Genomic DNA, 19927 nt, shown 5'->3' on the forward strand with positions numbered 1-19927 from the left:
GTACATTATATAAACATATATATATATATATAACATATAAATTAAGAGCAAGAAGAAGCTATTCATAGAGAAAGTTGTAGCACTTTCTAGGGAAAATGTTCTTCCTTTCTAGACACACATGTACTCAATCAACTGGCGAAGAGTCAGATCTGTGACTACTAAACCTTGCTCTTAGGATTGATGTGAAATCCATAATGATCTCAGGTTTGCTGTTGTCAATTTTCTGCCTGTTAAACAGGAGCATTTGCTGGTAAACAATCAGTTGCTGGATGGGAAGCTACATGTCCACCTGACTCTCCAAAGTGTCTATTAGGCTTATCAGCATTCCTAGGTTATGGTAGAACAGTGTCAGAACAGCATCTCAGTTTCCCGCAAATAGCTGACCACAGCATTCACCTTCAATCTGCAGATTACTTGATGTTTTGGGAATGGCCCTCCAGGAATAGCCAAGAACAGCATGTTCCTTCTGCCTCAATGAGCTTTGCGCACAGTCTTAGACAGCCGAAGGCATTGTAATCCTAATTCAGAGTTGGAGGCTGCCAAATTCCAATTGCAACAAAATAATAACGGTTCACAATAACCTACTTGAGCCAAAATATCAGCTGTAATTGGTTGAACTCCCTTCTGGGAGCCAGCATACACGCTTTGCCCCATGTAGGGCTGGAGTTTTAACACACTGCTTCAGATAGCAGTTTAATAGTTCTGGGCCCGTGACAATCCATTATCCTCAGAGGTGGGCCTCCAAGAAAGAGTGGGCCACTTCAAGTCCACATGAGGCTCTTGTAGCTGTTTAGCTCTGGTCTTGCACCTCTTCCTCCTTCCAACCACTGGAATTTTTCCCAAACTTGTACACAAGTCTCCGGCCATCCACACGTTCCAGAATTTCCCGTTTGTAGTAATACCTGAGAGAAGAGATAGTAAAGGCTTTAAAGAAGAGCCCCCTCCAAAAAAAAATCAAGGCCAAATATTTTTAAATGTTTCATGACGGATGTAGATTTGAGTCAGGTTTCCATAATACGAAGGTTTGGAACTTATTATTGCGTAAATTGCAATTTTTGGTGACCAGACTTATTTTCTTTCGTTTTGGCTGCGGAGGGGTAAGTGACTGAGACACTGCTGTAATTACACCAGCAGAGAACATAGGACCTCGATTTCTGTCCCTTTCCCCAAAGTTTGGGTTTATTTTTTTAAAATGGTAATAGATGTGCTCAGCTGATCTAAGATGTAGCTTTCCACCCCATTTTGAGGATCTGAATAGCTATAATCAAAGAGAGTCCCACCACAACAGCATCTGTTCATATGTTCACCCTGTTACCTCTTCATTTTATATCCTTACTAAGAATTGCAGTGCTTATTTTTGGCAACTTTGTTGATGTTTTTTCCTCAGGCAGACCATATTACAGGTAGTCCTCCACTTACAACAGTTCATTTAATGAACATTTAAAATTACAACGGCACTGAAAAAAAGTGACTTAATTATTTTTCACACTTATGACTGTTGCAGTATTCCCATGATCATGTGATCAAAATTCAGGTGCTTGGCCACTGATTCATATTTATGATGCTTACAATGTCCTAGGATCATGTGATCACCTTTCGGGACTTTCTGACAAGCAAAATCACTGGGGGTGCCAGATTCACTTAACAACTATGTTACCAACTTAACAACTGCAGTGATTTATTTAACAAATGTGGCAAGAAAGGTCGTAAAATGGGGGGGGGGGAATTCACTTAAGAACTGTCTCGTTTAGCAACAGAAATTTTGGGCTCAATTGTGGTTGTAAGTTGAGGACTATTTTGGTAGACCTTTTAACAAAATGTTAATGAGTTATTGATCTTTGAGTTTTAGGAAATTGTTTGCTTTTAATTTCTTGTGATTCTCTTTTAATTTTTTAATATAATTACTGTGTCCTTTGCAGAGTGACATGACCTTTTTACAATTATGAAGATTATTGATCAGTATATAAAAAAATAATGATAGATACCTCATGGCCCGGCTGAGTTTCTCATAGGTCATGCTACTATTTTTTTTCTTTTGTCCCCAGAGCTGAGCTACAGCCTCTGATCTCAGGAATTTGAAAATGCCTTCTCGACGGTCTTCCCACTTCAGCAAACCCTCATTTAGCTCAGGATGAATTAGGATGTCCCGAATAAATTCCCACAGGTGGATCCCTCTTGGTGCTGATTATGAAAAAGGAAACAAGACAGGTAAATCATTTGTCTGTCCAAATGACACTGCAAGCAGGAAAGGTTTCCAAACTGGGCATAAAAGATTAGGCACTAGGGCAGTGGTATCAAACTCAAGGCCCGGGGGCCAGATCCGGCCTACAGGTTGCTTAGATCTGGCCCACAGGGCTGCCCTGGAAACAGTGAAGGACTGGCCTCCAGTGCCTCTGCCAGTGAAAACAGACTCCTGGGCTCTGTTTTTGGCTGCAACAACCTCCTGCAACCCTCTGCCAACGAAAACAGAGCTCGGGACCAGTTTTCGTTAGCAGAGTGCTCGGGCTACCACAGGCGCCCCCGACACAAGTGATGTTGAGCTGGCCACGCCCACCCCAGCCACGCCCACCCGGCCCCCCGAGATCAAACACAACCCTGATGCGGCCCTCAATGAAATGGTATGGAATCATTGCATAAGAAAATGGAAAGTATGTGTCTGAGAAACCTCTATACCTCCAAGGAGACAAATAGTAATCAGATAACTGAGATGCTTTTAACCAGTTTGGAAGACAAGGAACTATAATGCAAAATGACATAATTCAAGCATTGTGCAGTTGATCAGTGTTTAAATTCCCTGTCCCGCTCTGGCATATCTGGCAAACATATGTTCATCAGTAAAGTTATTATGTTTCTGCATCTATCTTAATGGACCAAATAAGTGAGCCGCCTCGGAACCTAAAGTTGGCAGGCCAACATATGTAAGTCAAGCAAGATAGCAAGATTTTAAATATCATCTTCTTATTGCACCAAACAGCTATATTCTGAGCAAGAAGGGCATGGACAAATTTGGATTGCATTCACTAGCCAGATATCATGAAATCCTGCTCATGTATTGTATGATATCCACTTACAGTGTTTGTTTTTTTTAGTCTCCAGGCAGTCTCTGCTGTCTTTGCTGATCTTCCTTGGTCGTCCCCTTTTCCTTTTCTTGAGATCTTCTTTCTTATATTCTGGACAGCACCATGTAGGGGGGGAAAAAAAGATGCACTTGAAAACTTTTTGCCCCAATATTTTACATTCCTACAACTACCATATGTGGACTTGAAAGTCCAAGCATGTTCCCTAGAAGACAGTATGGTAAAGCAGAGCCAGAACCTGTACCCAATATAAATCAAGTCCTGATCCCTTACTCCATTATAACATCCTGGCCAACTGGTTTGTTTACCCTTGAGTAAATAGAATGTGTACATTTATGCACAGTCAACCTCTCAGCTACAATGTAAACAGAACTTATTTCTAGACAGAAGCAATGGGGGAGAGGAGGGGATAAAGTTAAGATGATGGTCACACATTTAAAAGGGATGTGGTTTTCATCATATGGTCATGGCCACCATCATTTTCTAAACCAACATTTTCCATCCACATAATATAAACATATGGGACAAGTGTCATTGCCTCTAGCAATCATGGTTTCCATTATTCTATTCTCTTTAACTGACAGGAAGGAGTTTGGTTAAGTTTTTGTGCTTTTTAAAAAAATTCTACTCTACATTTCTTTAAAATGGAATTGCAATAGAATCCTCCAAAATCAGAAAGCACTCGATCAGCTTCCAGGTCAATTGCTCTCCTACTCTGAGTAAACTATAACAGAACAGAATTGGAAGAGACAACATGAGAACAACTAGAAAGCAATTATATGTAACTTTCTCTTCAAACAGAAACCTTCCATAAAAAGCTACAGTCTTTGATGTTTCACAGGTTACAAATGAGGAAATTATATTTTTTTTCTCCTTTAGGCAAGTTTCCCATTTAAAATTAAACCACCATTCTCCATTCAAAGGGAGCAAGCTATGGACCTCCATATTGTTTTTCTCCAAAGAAAAAAGGGCCACCAGTGCCTCATTCTAAGCACAAAAACAAAACTAAGCAAATAGCCCTTACTCAGATCCTTAGAACTACAGTCTTCTATAACTTAAAAGAAAGGGGCTGGGATAGGAGAAAGATACAAAGAAGTTATATGTAGTTGCATTAATTTGAAGTGCAGAACAATTATTGGCTATTTGGATTTCTGAAGTCAATTCTATCTATGTATGTGACATCTCATTACATTGCTTCTGACTCCTTTTTCCTTTAGCAGTGTTATTAACATTTGATTTGGTCTCCTAATTGTATTTGTAGTAGTCATTTCCCAAAACTACAGACTACTGCTGTTGACTAGTTGAAGGGGGTTTGTATTATAAGAGAATATTTCTGGAATATTCAGAATTTGATTTTGATTTTAAATGCTTAGTGCTCAAAATTTATGAGGAAACCTTTTCTCATATCTAACTATAGCAATGGTATGTTATTCCTGCTCACACAATAATGAAAGAATAGGCTCTGAATATGCATTGATTACTCTGTTACTTTGGCCCGATATTCAACTCTAACATTTTATAGAATTAAGTTGTCGGACATCTATGATTCTATTCATTTTTTTCTCTTCATGTTTGTTCCCTTTTTATTTGTTTTTATGCCATCCTCTATCATCTACCCTTCCTGTCCTTTTGTCTTCCTCCTGTCTAGTTTGTCTTTGAAGATGCCAGCCATTCTACTGGCAAAATAGCTAGCAACAAAAGCATTTATGCAAGCATATCTGAAATCCTGTTGATCAGCTTGAGTCTTAACTCACCATCAGAAAAATTGCAGTGCTTTATGTCTATGGGATCAAGATCAAGATCACTTCCACCGGAGTCCTGAGATTGAGGGCTCTGAGACATTGTCCCTGGGGAGAAAGGAAAAGAAATTGAAAGCTCTACTCTAGACACTAGCTCTGGAAATCAAGCATGATTGTCAAATGTTCTGGATCCTGAGGATTCATTTATTTATTTATTCAAAAGACTTATATTTTACTATTGCTCCCCTTCTAGAACTTAGATATTTCTGGTATTAGGTACAAATATTCCCTCCCACCCCCATAAAGAAAATGGTTAATGGGTTGCAATCTGTTTATATGAGTGAATTTGATGAGAAGTTTGATCTATTAAGGCCAAAAGGCTTCCTGTGACAGCTAAGCTACACCCTGCAGGAGGCAAAGGACATTAGCAATTTGGGGAACATACAGTACCTGCTAGAGATGCAGAACTGTCTGGGGACATGGCTCCAGAGATGTAGCCAAGATCTGGCTGTGAAAAAATGGTCGCTAGTTTCATTTCCTCCAGATAGTCCTGACTGCATGAGTTCCCCAATTCTAAAGAGAGAGAGAGAGAGAAATCAAGGGTTAATCACATTCATAAAAACAGATGTAAACAGATGTAACAGGGAACCATTACAGGACAGAGCAGCCATTCATTATCCTCTCACCTAAAGAACTGGATTCCAGAAGGGCCTCCTGGGATACATCATCAGTCCTCAGCACTGACATGATCCAGCCAAGTTCATCTGAAACAGACACAATAAGGGTGTGGGAAAGAAAAATATGTTACTTCTGAATTAGAAACCAAGTACTTCTTCCTTGCATTGTTTTCCTTATAGGGAAGTGAAATAAAATAGGGGCAGTGTTTTTCTGGAAATTTATATTTGCTCCTAATAAATAATGATTAATCGGGGACAGGTACCAGACATTGTATTCTTGTAGATGACTAATTTCTGCTTTCTGGACTTTTCATTGTAATGCTCTGCTGTCACTTCATTTAGCACCTGAAGTTTCCCTCTCTCCTACTATGAATATCATGAAAAAGGTTTCATTGTATATATCTGAGGATGGGGATGAGGGCCAGACACCAGGGTGAAGCCAATAAGAAAAGGTAGCAATCGCTACTAGTCCAGAGTAAATTCACAGCCTCTTCTCTTCCTAAAAAATATCTTGCTTCGGGGAAATAGATTGGTTTAATACAGGACACTAATCCATTATGAGATTTTTTATGTTTTGTAAAGAATGGTTTATTGCTTAATGTGATGTTCAATCATGTGTTAAGAACCCATAATTCAGCAAATCTTTATTTACGATGAGGCGTGGACATTGTCATTTAATTTTACACTTTTACAATTTTACAACCCACCTCATTTTCTCAATTTTTGCATTTCTTCCTCACAAAGTGGGCAGTAGAGGGGGTAATCCCAATGCATTTCTGCCTTGAAAGGAGAGGGACACCAAGACTTACCAGTCTCATGCAGGCGGTCGTATAACTCATCCCCAAGGGGCCCAAAGATAAGTCCCAGCTGATCCCGTGTGTATTGGCAAAGGGTGTAGCCATCCATGTTGCAGCAAGAGAAATCTATGGCACTGGCATCATACTTGTTCTTCTCCACATGATAGCTGATCCACTCCAGCACCTGAGACCTGCTCCAGCTATGTGGCATTTCACCAAACCATGTTGGTTTGCCTGAGAATGGTAGAAGGGAGAAGCGGGGGAGGGGGAGGGAGGGAGAAGAGTGGGTTTAGTTGAGCAGGTGATTGCTTTGTTAGTGCCAGCCCAGCCCCTGGAACACTGTGCCTGAGCTGCACAGGGTGCGGCCAGTTCATTTACGCACAGGATTTATCTTGCTTAGTCACTGTGGTTGGGTTAACACGTACACCTGTCACCTGTTCCCTTATCTCTGAACGTGCCCCTCCCAGCTGGAATGAGGTCATTTAGGGCAGCAACTTCTCAGCTCTCTGTGCAGCCAGCCATGCCTCCATTAGAATACAGTACATAATCAACTGCCACAGTATTGGTGGCGCTGTTCAGTGCTCCAGTGGCCCTTGACTTATACAAGGCTATGTGTATAGCTTTTCACACGTAGGAAAAGCAGTACAGGTAGTCCTCGACTTACAACAGCTCATTTAGTGACCGTTCAAAGTTTACAACGGCACTGAAAAAAGTGACTTACGACCATTTTTCACAGTTACGGCCTTTGCAGCATCTCTATGATCAAAATTCAAATGCTTGGCAACTGGTTCATAATTACGACCATTGCTGTGTCCCAAGGTCATGTGATCCCCTTTTGCGACCTTCTGACAAGCAAAATCAATGGGGAAGCCAGATTCACTTAACAACCGGGTTACTAATTTATCAACTGCAGCAATTCACTTAACAACTGATGAAAGAAAGGTTGCAAAATGGGGCAAAACTCACTTAACAAATGTCTCAGCTAACAGCATAAATGTTGGGCTCAATTGTGGTCGTAAATCGAGGACTACCTGTATAGAGATATTACAACTGGCCTTTTGGCTCTGCAAGGTTTTAAGCCAGCCTTCCCCAATCTGTTGCCCTTCAAATCATCATCATAATTTGTATAGAATATGACTCTTTGAGAGCTGTATACAATGAAATTTCATTTTAATGTATGCCGATTAGAGTACATTTAAAGTGACAAATGTTCAAAGCATTTCAATGCATTAACCTAGCAATGGTTAAAGAGCTTATTCAAAGTCCCCAAGTATTTCATTGAAATCCATTGGCTACAGAAACTTAGGCTCCCAGGCCAATAAAGCAGAATTCCAAAATCCATTCTAGATATAAGATGCCCTCTTTTTAATGTTATTCAATTGCCTATTTGCCTTGCACCATCAGATTATGGACAGCTACCTGTTGTCTCAGTTGCCATGTTTGCGTTACTCAGAACAAGAGATAGGTTGTCATCTTCGACGAGGTGGGTTAGCAGATCAGGGTCTGGTGGGACCTCCTCTGGCTGGTACATGGCACTGATATAATTAGAGATGAGGTTGCTGATTTCACAAGATCCCGCCATGGAATTTTCTGTCAGAAAATTGAAACTGTTAGATTTCGACCAAAAGGGAGAGCACAATAAGCATGGGGGAACATGAATCACCTGCATTTTTTTCTTCTTTAACATTTTGCATATTTTTGTTTTGCAATAGTATCTCCTGGCTCCTAGTTCTTCATATTTTTCTGCAGCCTTTCAAGCCCTTGCATTGTCTCATCCAAACTAATGCCCTCTAGATAAGACTGGCCACCATGCCCATCGTACTCCATTCCAAATGAGTGGAATTGTAATCCAGTAATCTTAGAAATCACCAAGTACGGAACAGCTACCCTAATTGGTAAGATCTTTCCAGAAATATCCAAGACGAAGCCTTCTCACATAAGGACGATGTTCTAAACGAAGAGAACTGTCAACAAATCCAACTCTCATTTTACCAGTGTTTTAACTTTTTTGCTTGGAGAAGCCACAGAAATAACTTTACACTTGCAGTCCATCCCATTTCCATCCCTCTCCTTAAATTTGGTTAAGACAGCAACAACGTAAAAGAGGGGTGGGAAAACAATTATCACTTCAAAAGTTCTTTAATAATATGAACTTTCAGGGATTGGATTTTGAAGTTATTTTTCCTAGACAGAGATCCCGCTACCTTTATTTATATATACTGTATATATATATATGAATGTTTAGCCCACATTCCATGAAAAATAACCTCCAAGCATGGTCCCTGTTTTGTTATCAGACAGCATACATTCAACAAACCTCTTATCAAATTTAAATAATTCTCCATTTATCTGAGAAAAGGTTCTGATTTCTCAGAAATGAATTATTTCTTGAACTTTGCTCACTTCAATTTAAACTTTTCAGGCATTATCATTTATTACTTGCTAACCCCTCTCACCCTTCATCTTGCGCCCTATCTCTTTACAGCCATAGAGCAAAATAGAAAATATATCAAATATAGAAGAAAATTGCCAGAGAAATCAGCCACAGCCTATCCCCCCTTTGCCAGAAAATTGCAAATTGCTTGACAGTATAACATTAAACACAGTAGATATTTTTCTGGATGCTTCTCAACCTAACCATCCAAAGATATTATGCATCTATTCCATCACTGTTGTTCATTCACACACACACACACCAAAAAAAAATAGTGGGGAAACATAGGAGGGTTACCAGGCAAAGGTTCAAACTCTACCTCCCACTCCCTGTACATTTCCAGGAATCAAGAGAGACTGATAATGCGGAGGGGGGCGGGGGGCTAGCCAGAAAGCATCATCTGAGTCCATAGAAACAGAAACAGAAAAACTGACTGTCCGGAGCAGGACAAAAGCTTCTTTGATCAGGCATTTTGGTTCCACCACCAGGCAATCAGATACATTGGTAAGCTCATGAACTGCTCATACATTCAGTATCTTCTCTGAAGCTTGTGGAATAAATATATAAATAGGCATCAAATAAGGAACTAAATAAAATGCACTTCAGATGCTGCCACAACATCCCAAACAAGAACGGTGTTGAATACCGAGCAGACACAGCTATTCTACATCCATCCTTCTGCTCACTCACAAAACAAATACACCATCTTCCTTTTGTACCTACCAGGCAGGTGCTGCAGCAGCGGTTAATCCACACGGTTGTTGGCTAAAAAAGTAGCAGAGAGTGTTCAGTTGCTCCTGCTCACCTGTGCCCTGGTATTTGTGATCCCCTCCTGAGTATAACTCAGCCCCTCCCCATCGTTGGGCCTTTATAGGGCGCCTCTCCTGTAACATGATCTCCGCCTCTAGGGGAATTCCAAGCACAGGTACTCAACTCCCGCCTAGGGAATTTGCATATTGTGCCACCTGGGTCAATGCCAGCCTACCTTGCCGGGAAATCTGGGCAGATAGTTTAATCATTACCAGAGGAGCCCTGGCAGGGCCTATGCCAGTTTCACTCAGGACGATGTTTTTCTACCTTTCTTATCACTTGTGTTTGTTTGCTCATCAAAGCAGTAAACCACCCTGCTTTTTCCCTGCCCTGCTAAGAATAGAGCTATATAAATGGTTTGATAGGGGCAGCTACCTCCTGCCATTCCTGTGGAGGGTATCAGGTAGGGTTTGAAGGTGACAAACACACCATTATAGATCAGGAATGGCCAAATTCATAGATGAAGGTGGCTCACAAGGCTACTGTCTCCTGTGTAAGATTCCCTCGCAGTCAAATGCTGAAGTCAAAGTTTTCCCAGCACACTAAGCAACACTGCTTTCCACAACAAATTTGGCTTCTTGGTTAGGGACACAACAATACTTGTCAGTGTCAAGGATGCAATTATAGGTACATTTACCTGGAAATAATTCCAATGGAGTATGACTAAACTGATTTTATGTTAGCTATATATAGAATTAGGGCATGCTTTTTACTGGAAATCATGGGATTTCAGTAAGTTGAAACTAAGTCCCATTCCCATGCAATCAGTGGCATATTTACCCTTATGTTATGATTATTTAATGAGACTGCAAGTGCCAATGACCCCAAGAGGTCTTACTTCCTAATGAATGTTGTTACAAGTCTGAATTGAGTTCATACTGGATTTCTAACTCCTATATTGTCCCACCCCATTGTTCAAGAAGAAAAAGGGAAGTAGTTTAATATGGAAGACATTTGTGCCACTGTAAGAGATAAATCAAATATCTATATGAAGAGGCAAAATCCAGAGAGATAGGTTTGTGTAATTAGTTTTAATGTACATAAAAGCAACCCTTACTGCATTATAATATATGGCAGCATGGAGTTATTCCAAATTAAATGACTTTTCATCTGCTCTGAACTAACCAAGATTGGATCTAGTTAGTGTTTGACCAGAAGACTGTGGAGGTGAACAAAATGTCCTAAAGAAGGCAATTTCAAACCACTTCTACATTATTGTCAGCAAAATGATTGGATATGTCCATGAAGTCACCAGGTAGCAAGGTGAACTTGAGGAAGATCTTTATTCAATTAGAGCCATCTACGCTATTGAAAACCAAATAGAGGTGAGGTTTGTGGACTTCCCAGAGAGATTAGCTGCCCCCTACATGCTGGGAAACAGGAAGTAGGATTAAATGGGGGGGTGTTCTTTTCCCTGATTTAGCACAACTCGCCCCATAGACATAGGAAGACATAGACGTCGTTAGCTGGGAGAGTAACTTGGTGTTTATTCTTTGCTGTACCACTGCCCCCTTCTGTCATCACAGGCAAGACTGCAGAATGTTTTTCCAAGTGACGTAAGGAAGCTTTTAGCCCACACTGCCCTATGCAGTCAGGCTAGGAAATGTGGGAGAAGTTTTTTTAAATCAACAAAAACGCTTTCTAATCTATGTAGATTTCAAATTGACCCAACAAGTTAGAGATGGGCAAAAGGCAGTTAAGCATTCCTTGTAAAAACAGCCACAACTTCACTGAATTTCAGGGGATTAATATTCCCTTTGTACGTGGACTTCTCTTGCAGCTGGGTGAGATTGTGATAAGCCAGATAAACGTCTTGTCACTGAAAGCTGGTATTAATGGGTAAACTCTGCATTCATAGTAGCTACGGTTTAGTGGAAACTGAGACAGCCCACCAACTTGCCTAGCTGGCTGAGCCACTGGCAATGCACACGCCACACCCTATTGACGTCAAGTGGAGAATGTTGCTTGGCAAGAGGGTTGCCCCAGTGCTCTGGTGCCACTGCGCAGGCAACAGGTCAGACAGGGCAGTTCTTCCATCTGATTCTTAACAAAAACATTCTTCTTAACAAAAGTGATAAGTGATACAGGTATATCTCTGCTGATCTCTAGGCAGTTCCTTTGGATTCAAGGCAAGAAGATGTTAACTTCTGTATCACGTTAAATCTCACAACAGGATCACCAGTCGGTTATGGTTTACCTGGTGGGATGTGGGACTTTGGCAGCTCCATATAGTAAACAAACATTAATCACCTAGATAGTTTAACGCCATGAGGGGAAAAGCATAATCTCTTGATTTAGTCCAGAGGTCATGAGGATTGAGTCAAAAGAATCATATGGGTGAGCGGGAGGGGTTAATATCTTTTATACTAAATAGAGATAGTCCTTGACGTACAAGCACAATTGAACTCAAAATTTATGTTGCTAAGCGAGATAGTTGTTAAATGAGTTTGGCCCCATTTTACAACCTTTCTTACTATAGTTGTTAAGTGAATCACTTCAGTTGTTAGTAACATAGATGTTAAATGAGCCTGGCTTCCCCATTGACTTTGCTTGTCAGAAGGTCGCAAAAGGTGATCACATGACCCTGGGACACTGCAACCGATATAAATATGAGCCAGTTGCCAAGCATCTGAATTTGATCACAAGACCATGGGGATGTTGCAATGGTCATAAGTGTGAAAAGTGGTCATAAGTCCCTTTTTTTCAGTGCCATTGTAACTTCAAACGGTTACTAAACAAACTGTTGTAAGTCAAGGACTACCTGTATGATCTAGTGATATCCCTGCATACAGTATAAACCTAATTTTGGCTGATGGAAGATTTTACTAGTAATGAAGAAATCTTTGGATTTGCGGAAACTGTTAACTCCATCTCCTGCTTTATTTCTGCTTTCTTGGCAAGGAAAACAATCCACCTATGTCCATGCATACATATTGCTTGCAAGTTTTGTCAATTTCAGATTGAACTTGACCATAACAATTGTCAACTTCCTTTTCCTGGGCATCAGTGATTAGAGTATAAATTTGAGTTACCAGCATATTAAACGGTTGACTGCAAAGTCAAATTTAAATTATTTGGTCATTGATTGCATTGTAACAAAGTTTACCTTTACCAAAAGGTACCAATATACCTTTGCTATATCGTTTCTGAGTATGAAAGCGTGCTGTTCTTCATTTTCATGTCCCAATGTGACCTTCTGACTGAAAGTGTCCAATTCCAGGCCATCTCAATTTACTGGTGCCTATGATGTCAATCTATAGTTAATTCATTTCACCTTTCACTGTGTTGAGTTTTTCCATATTGCTTCTTATGTTCCATCTCCCTACTGTACTTCTGTCTTTGCAGCCTCACATTTTCTTTTCCTCCATGGCAAAATCAGCAACTAGATGTCCTGAGGGCCTTTATCTAACCACATCATAAACATGATTAGTACGCAAGACCCTCAGTTCTCTTTTAGCAGCATGTTGAATGCCACTCAAACTGATGGGCCCATTATTTAGCACTATATCTTCAATTGCTCTATACTGCCTATCTAGGTAGTCTTCTTGATAAAATATAGTTTATCACTGTTTTCTCCTGAGCAGTATGAAATGATGCTTTTAGTATTATCATTAAAATAATCATCCACCTCCAGCTGGTCCCCAAACAAGGTGCTTTTTTGCTTTAACTGGTCAGTTGGGATTTCCTTCACACCTTGGTTGACCCTGCTGGGAGCATATAATCTTGGTATGCATTTTATTCATCTCTTCCAGGAACACCCTCCTCCAGCCAAGATGAGGCAGTATAGCAGAACCTGGGTGCAGGAGGCCATTAAAGTACCTGACTTTTTCAGGCCTGTCGGGAAGCCTGAAAAAGATGTTCCAGTTTTAAGTTTAGAATAGAAGAGAATAGAATTTTGTATTGGCCAAATGTGATTGGACACACAGGGAATTTGTCTTGGTGCATATGCTCTCAGTGTACATAAAAGAAAAGATATGTTCATCGAGAATCATAAGGTACAACACTTAATGATAGTCTACAATAACTTTAATGAGTGATTTCCTTAAAGCAGTGGCATCTTTTTTAGGTTTGCTTGAAAAATGCCTGAAGATGTGGCTGTTTTAAATAAGTGCTATGCTTCTACTCATGAAAGACTGAAAACGCTTTCGAATATATTTTTTTTTATTATAGACAATTAGTAAATATAAAGAAGTGAGATCAACAAGGCACATTTGCTTTAAAGATGGCTCTGAAAATATTCTTAATATAAATAGATAACAGTTGCTCAGTGATATGACTCAGTATAACCCAACACTTTATGTAGTGCATCTCTCTTTGTGTGGATATTTTTTTTATTAACCCCCAAACCATTTCAATGTCAAATTATTAAATTCATATCATAATAAATTGCTTCTGTCTCTTTTGGACAAACATTGTCCAAAAGGTGTTGGAAATGTGACGTGTTCTAAAGACATTTCATTATGCCTGGTGGACGTGTAGAAAAACCAAAAAGTTCTGATTCAAATACATACAGTAACTGAGATTTTAAAGATGAATATAAAATTAAAAATAGAGGTTTTTCTTTTGGAACTGATAGACAAACAATTGAAAAAAAAGTGATAGAACTTTGTTTGTATATTTTTGGCTTATTCCCCCCCCCCCCCGCTTCTTTCTTTCCTTTATTCTATAGTGGTTTCTGTTAGTTTTTATAATTCTTTTAAAAAAATAATACAATTATATTTTTTAAAAAAATTAAATTGCCATGAGACTGCCTACATCCTGATTTATGATGGCTGCTGTTTTAGAAAAGAATTTTTGCCCTAACCATGGACAGTGCTGGGAAACAGGGATACCAGGCCAAGCAGGCCTTGCACCCTTTGGTGGCCTATTTTATACTAAGGCCTTCTTTGACCTTCGTATAAACCTTTACATGCTAATGAATCTTAGAAGAGCCCAGTTTTTGTTGCAGACAGCCAGTTTGGGCTAGTGGTTAAGGCACCAGGCTAGAAACCAGGAAACTGTGAATTCTAGTTCTGCCTTAGGCATGAAATCCAGCTGGGTGACTTTGTACCAGTTACTGTCTCTCAATCCAACTTATTTCACAGGGTTGATGTTGTGGAGAAAATAAGAGAAGTAAAGAATATTATGAATGTTTGTCACCTTGAGTTATTTATAAAAATAATAAAGATTAGTTTAAACAAGCTAAAAAAAAGAAAGCAGGAATACCCTGGTATCAGGGTAATTTATCTTGAATCTCTTAATTTTCCTTTGTTTTTAGTTGGCTGTGTTGGAATACAGGGAATGACAGGATTTGCTGTATAAATCATAACCCAGGAATAAGATTATGTGATATGGATACGGAACAAGGCCAGTGATATGAGGGGTTAGGAGTGGGAGGCACCGTGTTGTGGTGGTTCTCCTCCTTTCTCTCTGACCGGTCGCAGTTTGTGTTGATGGGAGGCCAGAGGTCAACCTCGGGGTGCCTCATGTGTGGGGTGCTGCAAGGGTCGGTCCTCTCGCCTCTTCTGTTCAACATTTATGTGAAGCTGCTGGGGGAGATCATCCGTGGTTTCGGGGTGCAGTTCCACCAGTACGCTGATGACACTCAGTTGTACATCTCCACCCCGGACCACCCCAATGATGCCCTTGATGTGATGTCCCAGTGTCTGGAGGACGTGCGGATCTGGATGGGGAGAAACAGGCTCAAGCTCAACCCGTCCAAGACTGAGTGATTGTGGCTTCCGGCGTCCCAATATAGTCGGGTGGTGCCATCCTTGACTATTGGGGGCGAGGCGTTGGCCCCCACGGAAAGGGCTCGCAACTTGGATGTCCTCCTGGATGCACGGCTGTCCTTAGAAGAACATGTGATGGCCATGGCCAGGGGGGCTTTTTATCAGGTTTGCCTGATCGGACAGTTGCGTCCCTTTCTGGATCGGGACTCCCTACGTACAGTCACTCATGCCCTCGTCACTTCCGCCTGGACTATTGTAATGCTCTCTACATGGAGCTCCCCCTGAAGAGCACCCGGAGGTTCCAACTGGTCCAGAATGCGGCCGCGCGGGTGGTTATGGGAACATCATGGCGCTCCCATGTAACACCTCTCCTGCGCGAGCTGCACTGGCTTCCAGTGGTCCTTCGGGTGCGATTCAAGGTATTGGTTACCACCTTTAGAGTGCTCCATGGCTTAGGACCTGGTTATTTAGAAGACCGCCTGCTGCTACAATAGCCTCCCACCGGCCAACTCGCTCCCACAGAGAGGGGCTCCTCCGGGTGCCATTGGCCAAGTAATGTCGGCTGGCGGCCCCCAGGGGGAGAGCCTTCTCTGTGGGGGCTCCTGCCCTCTGGAACAAATTGCCCCCCGAGATGCGGAGGATTCCTGACTTGCGCACCTTCCGCCGGGCCCTCAAGATGCTTTTATTTCAACAACCCAGGCTGGCCTAATTTTTAAATTTTAATTGTTAATTTTTTAAAACATTTAAATTGGGTTGTTTATTTTAATTATATGGGCCAAACTATTTAATATTTTTAAACTGTTTTTAAATTTCATATTTGTGGGTTTTATGTTGGCTGTACACCGCCCTGAGTCCCTTTGGGAGAAGGGTGGTATATTAAATAAATAAATAAATAAATAAATAAATAAATAAATAAATAAATAAATAAATAAATAAATAAATAAATAAATAAATAAATAAATAAATAAATAAATAAATAAATAAATAAATAAATAAATAAATATGGATAGAGTTTAAAAATGGGTTTGCCAGGCAATTCTGAAATTGTTATAAATAGTGTAGAAAGATTTTATGTTTTTTTTTTTAAGATCAACCAGCGATCAGAGTATACTGAGAATATATTAAAAACATAATTCTTCCCTATTTCTTAAGGTGGAGAGTATATGTTACAGTATATTGTAGAAATGTTTTTATTAAATTTCTAATCAGCATGATCCCAGTTAAACCAGCACATGATTTGTAAGTAGTTGCAAGGAAAGACAAAAGTAAAATCCTACAAGTCTTGCTAACCAGTTATCTGATGATGTATTTTTCCATTTATTTTTAAGTACAGCTGCCATCTTTGGCTGTGGAATCAGTTTTTGCAGTTCTATGAACTTCTGCAAAAATCCAATGCAAACTTGTCCTTTTTCAAAACAGGAACTAGCTTCCTGTTGCAATTACTGTAGTTGTACTTTTTCAGATTCATAAGCGGCCCTACAAAGACATCTTTCTGCATAAATATTACACTTCTCTATTTTAGGCTGGGAATAACATGAGTAATGGCACACAAATCTGATTGTTTTCTCATTAAACCTCTTCAAATTTACACTCTTACGACATGGAAGTTCTTTGTTCAACATAGATGACCAAATTACACTATTATGTAGAACCTCTGGTCCTTCCGAAGGTGCTTTACTACAAAGCCCAGCATTCCTCACTTCAAAGTTGCTGGATCTGTCAGCAGCTATAGTTAAAGGACATATGGGGTTTGAAATATATTGCACATTCACAATAGAACTAACTAAAAACTATGATATTAAAACCAAATAGCAATTTCAAGACAGTTGTAAATCAGTAGAACCTATTTCAGAGAAAAATATTTTGTAAACTGGGAGGATTATAATGAAATATACTAGTTTTTTTTTCTAAAATCAAAAGTATGATATTTGCATAAATACACAGACACTGCAGATTCACTTTTGTTATTGTTGAAGCTGCCATTGATGAGCTCAGCCTTACAGAAATAAATACCGTATATTCTGTGGAGTTACACTGTTATGGGAGAATCTGCAAAGCAACATTCTTGACTCAGAACTCGTATCAAATATCTTGTCAATCCTTGTTGATGGCGGCTTGGATTTTTTTACAAGTTGGCACCAAAGTTCAATTGCAAAATTAAGCAGTGTGTTTATTTTGTACACTTAACAGTTCCATAGGCTCACTGAACTGAGTGATTCTCAACATTTTTATTAAGTTACGTCAGTCACATCAGAGTCAAAACAAATCATACCTGCAGACAGAACCTGAATTACCACATCAGAAGACAAGCTGCCTTTCAACTCTGATATGACAAGGCAGATTTGGATCACTTATGCAGAATTATATATATATATATTTAAAAAGTGCGTAGGCCAAAACCAGGGCTATGGTTGGGCATGCTACATGTTCCCCTACTTCAGAATCTTACTTTGATTAATCATTTTTGTGTGTTAGTATCTAGTGTGCCTTCTAACTTATTACCATCTAATTTAAATATCTGATTTTTGGTTGGCTCATTACCAAATAAATATATGTGTGTATGTGTGTGTTTGTGATTTTAAGCTGCCCAGAGTTATCCTGTGGTAACATGGGCAACGAATAAATTTTATAAATAAATAAAATAACAGATTTTACTGCTCTGATTGCATTTTTGTATTACAAGAAAACTAGCCCATATCTTCCATTGCTGCTTGTATAGATAGAAGAACAAGCAATGAATTGGTGAAGTCATATATCCCTTTTTCCCATATATTTTTGTAGGATTGCCTCTACCATTGGATATGGCAAATCATCACCCTTTCATCATAGCGGTCATGCTGGAATGATTTTTAATCTTTCATAATGTCCTTAGTGATTCTTGCAAGACATATAGTTGTGAAATACGCTGAAATGTACCCAGCTTTGTTCCAGTAGCCCTATTTTTGTCTTGTTTTTTTTTTTTTTAAGAGCTCAAGGTTTTCTGTTCTCAGAATTTACTTACAGGCATATTTAAGGATCCGAGGACTTGAGGATTTAAGAAGGCCAATATTTTCACAGGGGCCAGTAAGCTTCAAATATCTGCATGTCAAAAATTCCATTTCTAAGAGCCACAATGTCATACTTATCATTTACTACTGTATGGGAACATTAAAGAAGGAAGTGACAGATAATCCTTGTCTCTAAAATCTGAAATCTTTAGCATTTAAATTTCAATATTTTGGAACTGACCAAAAATACTACTTTCACTTCAGTTGTCTACATTAGTCTTCAGTCCCACACAAAAAAAGAAAAAAGAAAAGAAAAAAAGAAAAAAGGAAGACCATCTACTTTGAAAGCATCTACTGCCACCTTCTGTACAATACGGAAAAAACAGGAAATGTCCATTTTGTGTGCTCACACATTGAACAGAACAATAGATATATAAAAGGCCCATTTTTAACCATGTTTAGCGTGACTGAAAATTCCCAGGTCCTAGAAACAGATACATACAGAGACTAAGCCATAATGATACACCTTTTGGTACTGTCACTGTACCAGTCACTGTGTTTTATGAAAAATATTTTCTGGTTTAACCTGTTGGGAAAATATACAGCCAATACAGCTTTTAAATAAACTATAATTAAAACAAAATGCCACATGCGCTCTTAGCCAGGCTTTTTTCCCTATCTGCATGCATAAGTGAGAGAGGGGGTGGGGGGAGGGGGAGAGAGAGGGAGGAAGGGAGGGAGGGAGGGAGAGAGAGAGAGAGAGAGAGAGGCAGAGCGACCTAGAGACCTTCCAAAGATGTTGCTGCCTAACAAAATACTATCATAGTAGCCAAGTCAGCCAAGTTCTTTTGGCAATGGATGGAGTATTTTGGGGTGATGAACCTATCCACAAATAGGTTTTCCCTACTTGGCAGGAAAAATATAATATTGACAAATCAAATAACAATTTGTTGCCCTTTAATGATGCCTCCAGTCTGTTGCCAAGGCAGCCTCCAGTAGCAGAGACGCCCTGAGAGATAAAAGTCATGTGAAGGGATAGCATACTAATCAGAAACAAATATTGAACCAAAGCATAGATGACTGCAGCTCCCTGGCAGCATAATGTCAGGGTAAATGATTGTTGATAGCTGCCTTGAAAGAGAGGTTTTAGCATACATGGTTAAGGAATGAGATTTGGATACAATTTTTTCTTCTTACCCGGGAATCTGTCTTCTTCTCCCCTGGGACTTCTCGCTGCTTCCATTTTGTCTGCCAACGGTTGTAGCTGGCAGATGGCGTCTGACCCTTTTCGAGAAAAACTTCTTTATAAACTTCAAGGAACTAAAATTAAGCAGAAACAAATGCAGCTCCTGGGGAATTAGTTCAGGCTTTGCTCGGTCACACAAGGGAGGTAATTTCCTGCCTCACCCCACAGGTAGTTGTGGTCACAACTACGAAAGAACAGCAGAGACTAGAGGAAAACCGCAAGAGGCACATGGCCTGCTCCATCGTGTGGTCACCAGTTCATGGCAGAGCTGGGTGGAGGGAGTGGTAGTGAGGAAGGAAATAAATAAACTGTATTTTAGAGCCTAGCCTTCTAATATATAGTTCCTCTAGTTAAAATGGGAAATGGTTGGTCCAATATCTGCAAAACAATGAAACAACTGACATTAAAGCAAATGCTGAATATGCCCTTGCAAAAATATTTTTAATGGG

The 19927-nt window shown here is 39.8% G+C and overlaps 1 protein-coding gene across 2 annotated transcripts; it reads right to left on the reverse strand.

Moving 5' to 3' along the window:
- Positions 1 to 667: 667 nt before the first annotated feature.
- On the reverse strand, positions 668 to 19550 carry ELF3 (E74 like ETS transcription factor 3). Of its 2 annotated transcripts, none has more exons than XM_034414200.3 (9): positions 19430 to 19550; positions 7710 to 7880; positions 6303 to 6524; positions 5503 to 5580; positions 5267 to 5389; positions 4832 to 4924; positions 3072 to 3170; positions 1986 to 2181; positions 668 to 902 (listed from the first exon to the last, which is right to left on the reverse strand). In XM_034414200.3, exons 1-9 carry the CDS (start codon positions 19473 to 19475, stop codon positions 791 to 793), a joined length of 1140 nt encoding a protein of 379 aa, XP_034270091.1. In that variant the 5' UTR covers positions 19476 to 19550; the 3' UTR covers positions 668 to 790. The 2 variants fall into 2 exon arrangements, with proteins under 2 accessions (XP_034270091.1, XP_034270092.1); XM_034414201.3 differs by lacking the exon at positions 19430 to 19550 and adding an exon at positions 9448 to 9552.
- Positions 19551 to 19927: the final 377 nt, after the last annotated feature.

This window comes from Pantherophis guttatus, chromosome 3, assembly GCF_059756535.1.
Source record: "Pantherophis guttatus breed Tessera chromosome 3, ASM5975653v1, whole genome shotgun sequence".
NCBI classification, from domain to species: Eukaryota; Metazoa; Chordata; class Lepidosauria; order Squamata; family Colubridae; genus Pantherophis; species Pantherophis guttatus.

What these genes read in the sequence shown, in the direction of transcription:
- ELF3 (XM_034414200.3), bottom strand. Translation starts at nt 19,475, where the DNA reads ATGGAAGCAGCGAGAAGTCCCAGGGGAGAAGAAGACAGATTCCCGG. An exon ending in CGACCGCCTGCATGAGACTG is followed by an intron (nt 5,581 to 6,302) that starts GTAAGTCTTGGT and finishes TGTCTGTTTCAG; the next exon opens with ATGAACTTGGCTGGATCATG. An exon ending in AAACTCAGCCGGGCCATGAG is followed by an intron (nt 903 to 1,985) that starts GTATCTATCATT and finishes CTCTTCTCTCAG; the next exon opens with GTATTACTACAAACGGGAAA.